The following is a 4,100-nucleotide window of genomic DNA, read 5'->3' as shown; positions in this document are numbered from 1 at the left end:
ACTCTACTCTACTCTACTCTACTCTACTCTACTCTACTCTACTCTACTCTACTCTATTCTAATCTAATCTAATCTACTCTACTCTTTCTAGTTCTCTTAAGTAGCTTGTCCAAAGAATACAGGATCACTTATTGGATAAATACTGAGCCCCTAAAGGGACATTGGATTAAAAAAAATCCTATCTCGTTCCCACCAGTTAGTAAGTCGTTCCCACCAATTAGTATCTTGTTCACACCAGTTAGTAAGTCGTGCTCACCAATTAGTAAGTTGTGCCTACGAGTTAGTAAGTCGTGCTCACGAGATACCTCACAGGATCTTTAAGATTGTTTTGAACAAGCTGTGTGTTTACTGAAATGGAAATATGTGACATAATTTAGCTTTATTTCCAGTTTGGCCTGAAATACAAACACATTGCTTGTTCTCTGATTGATGCCGCAGCTTGGTGACWGTCTTGGAGCCTTTCCACCCATGGTTCCCGCATGTTTACGGTTTTCCTGACAACGGGGTAGTTTTGCTAAAGCTATCCAGCTGAAAATAAATGAAATCCAGATGAAACATTTAGGAGGTCTACCTCCTAGATTGGAAGGCACTTACCTGATACCTGATAATATGAATTTAGGCACAGAAGGCGTTTACACACTGCAGGGCCGGCCCCGGACCCCAGATGGCCTAGGTCCAGCCCCGCCCAGCCCTGGATGTTTTGCACTGTCATCAGAGCCACCTCGAAGTGGGTGGGAACTGTTTACCTGAAAAGCGCGCATAACGGTCCTTTAACGTCGAGTGAGACAACGAATGGTGATGCGCAGAAGAGCGGAGAGTTTCCGAAGGCTGTACTTGGCCATACAACAGCAACAGAAAGCGGCTATATCGAGACGCAGACGGCATAGACGAGTAAGCTGGCAATATTAGCTTGTTACATGCTACCGTTATGAAAGCAGTTGCTTTTTCATAGATCTATATGTTTTTTAATGACTTGCCAGACTCGTTTTGACTCGTCAGAGCAAAACAAATAAGTCGTCAAACCGGGCCGGCCCGATTGGAACCTCGCCTGGCCAGGTTCCAGAATTCAGGCTGGATCCGGCCCTACTATGCTTATGCACAACCGCCGAACCCAGGTTAGAGGCTGGGTCGGGCCGGGTCGGGGCCAGCCCTGCAGTGTGTAAATGCCTAGAGAGTGAAGATGCTCCTCCGGGTCACAGCTGAAGCGGTCGGCTCGTTGTCCTTTGATCGGGGAAAGCACTCGATCTGCTGCGTTGAGATCCAGGCYGTAGCMACGAGGCTTCACAAGATGGCTCTWTGGAATCACACTCAAACAGAGACATTTTCAGCTTTACACACGGAGCATGTCTACATCACGGAGTTGTCTAATCCAAAATAAATAAAAGATTCCCATCTGATCATCGTCTCATATCTAGACACCATAGTGAATGCATCTCCAGGAAGAGTTAAGGACAGGAGGCCTGAGAAGGCAGCTGGATAACTTTAGCAAAACAACCCCGTTGTCAGGGTAACTGTAAACATCTGGGAACCATGGATGRAAAGGCTCCGAGACTGTCACCAAGCTGCAGCACCAATCAGAGGACAAGCAACGCAGCACTGTGTTTGTATTTCAGGCCAAACTGGAAATAAAGCTCAATTATATCACGTATTTCCATTTCAGTACACACACAGCTTGTCCAAAACGATCTAAAAGATCCTGTGAGATATCTCGTGGGCACAACAATATTAATAAAAAATATAATAATTTGTTGGAACAGCAAATTTGTCTTTATGTGACGGAAAGGGGCTTCTACTGTAAATACGTTAGCAAAAACCTATAAGGAAAAGTTCCCAGACTGATTATAGATTTATCTCTTGAGCAAATGCATATTTTTTTACATATCACGATATCGGCAATTTTCTCAGCTTTMATTTAAGCCCTATTTTATAGAAATTGGATAAGAAATGAGGGTGCTATGAATATTTTTGTGACCGATTGACGCGCATCCCACATTGAAACTCTACTGTTTTGTTGRCATGACTCARTGCAKMRCAATGGCTCCTGTGCKGCGCAWGATAAGTCACGTGATGTCCAGTCCAGTAATATAGATCAATGGTGCCCATGACTTACTAACTGGTGCCCATGACTTACTAACTGGTGCCCATGACTTACTAACTGGTGCCCACAACTTACTAACTGGTGGGAACGAGATACTAACTGGTGCGCACAAGATAGTTTTTTTTTTTTTTCATCCTATGTCCCTTTCAGGGCTCAGTAGTTAAAGATCAGTTACTGTTGAAGTTTTGTACTATAAAACAGCTTTATACATATGATTTACAACAATTTGTAGCTTCTGTTCTGTTTGATAGTGTGACTGTATTGTTTTTATTCTCCAGAACTATGTCTTGGATGTGAGACCTCCTCCACACACAGTCATCGCTTTGAACAACTCGATATACTGGCAGGACTTTGAGGATGCTTGTGTCTACGAGTGTTTGGAAGGAAAAGACTGCAAAAGCTTTTTTTGCTGCTTTGAAGAGTGTAAAGGAGGTGCGTGGAGAAAAGGACGTGTCCACATAGATCTACTGGAACTGGATGCATACTCCCGTGTCTTTTTCCCCACCTCCTTCCTGTTGTTTAACATCGTCTACTGGGTAGGCTACCTCTACCTTTAGTACATGGAACGGACAAGTTGTGGTTTTAAAGGCAAGGTGGTGCTGTTAAACAATAGATTTCAGATGGCTTAAAAGGTATTTTAACACCAAATAAACTCTCTTGCAGTAACTGAAACTGGTACTTGAATTAAGAAACACCATCCAGAGGATTTCCTTCCTGTGCATGGCTGTGTGGAGTCAGAAGGAACTGGGAGTCAAAGACGAAGATTTGAAAACAGAGTTGYGCTACAAACGGCACCTGTCAGACACAAAAATGGTCCGAGGACATCAAAACCATCAAAAGTGCCTTCCTATGGAGGGGTATCTGCATCGATTATCAGGGAAAACTATTTCTATGTATCTATAGATATAAAAATGAGCCTAGCTTTGACTGATTATGGCTGTTTTAATCCACAATCTTTAGCTATATTTATAAACCAACCATTTGTTCGTGCAAACTCATAAAAAGTCGTTCCGTTTGTCTTGATTTAGACTTTTAGACATTTTACACTTTTTTTCATCCTTCTTGCAACACTGAGTGACACCTGTGTGATGTTAATAGACCTATTTTCTTGGGAGAAAAATGCATCAAATGAAGTTTCAGCTGAGATTTTATTTTAAATGTTTTGAATTTTGGTGTATGTTGTCAGTTGGTTGATTGGTTCCTTTTATTTTGGATTTGTCGAGGGTCCAGTGATTATGGAGCTGTCTTTGGTACAAAAAACAACAACCTGTATTTTTGTTTAAAGTAAGAATGCTTGTAAAAAAATCAATCAATCTATCTATCAAACTTTATTTCAGACTCGAGGGGTGGGGTCCATAGTAAAAATAAAACAAATGCAAAAAGCTAAATAAGAAATTAGGTTTTAAAAAACACAGCAGGACATTGTTCAYTGAATCACAAATAAATTATGATGCCACTGATTCCACAATCTTGAGATAAATCTGACTTTACTCAGTAAGGGGTTTGCTAAAACACAAAAATGCATTTGTATGACACAAATAATCTACACGTTTYCTGAGCACAGGAGGACATGTGGGTACAGCACGTTAAAAAACACAGAAGGTTTTTATCCAACTAAAAAGAAAGAAAATTCCACTGAAGACTAATCCCGGATTTACATTACTTGCGTTCCGTCTCCGCTCCGCTGCGCAGGTCGCAGCTGCACCGTTTCAAGTCCAGTTTACACCACCGCCGCTCCGCTCCGGTCAGACAGAGGTGCAGGAAGCAGATCGCGTGATAAATTCAGTGATAAATGTGGAAGTCACAGCAAAAGATAATTGATTCTGTGAAAGACGAACTCCAAACACAGCTGAAAACATTGATATAAAGGCTTTTGGTATCTATGCTGAAACTCTCGCTGTCGGCTTTTTGAAACTTCTGATTTCAAAATAAAATCCACGTGTATTGTGTGTGTACACATATGCTTCATGCTACATGTTTCCATCTGCTTCCCAAACAGAAC

The 4,100-nt window shown here is 41.7% G+C and overlaps 1 protein-coding gene across 1 annotated transcript in view; it reads left to right on the top strand.

The window, feature by feature from the left end:
• gabrg3 (gamma-aminobutyric acid type A receptor subunit gamma3) overlaps nucleotides 1-3,744 on the top strand; it is a 121,477-nt gene extending 117,733 nt beyond the window's left edge. Inside the window, exon 9 of the mRNA XM_014022432.1 lies at nucleotides 2,377-3,744. Coding sequence (XP_013877886.1) covers nucleotides 2,377-2,655 — 279 coding nt within the window. The 3' untranslated portion in view covers nucleotides 2,656-3,744. The remainder of the gene's footprint in view (nucleotides 1-2,376) is intronic.
• The last annotated feature ends 356 nt before the right edge of the window (nucleotides 3,745-4,100 follow it).

The sequence above is a fragment of the Austrofundulus limnaeus genome, unplaced genomic scaffold (assembly GCF_001266775.1).
Source record: "Austrofundulus limnaeus strain Quisiro unplaced genomic scaffold, Austrofundulus_limnaeus-1.0 Scaffold329, whole genome shotgun sequence".
In the NCBI taxonomy this organism is placed as follows: Eukaryota; Metazoa; Chordata; class Actinopteri; order Cyprinodontiformes; family Rivulidae; genus Austrofundulus; species Austrofundulus limnaeus.
The sequence above is the reverse complement of the archived record's forward strand: the minus strand, read 5'-3'. Positions and strand labels throughout refer to the sequence as shown.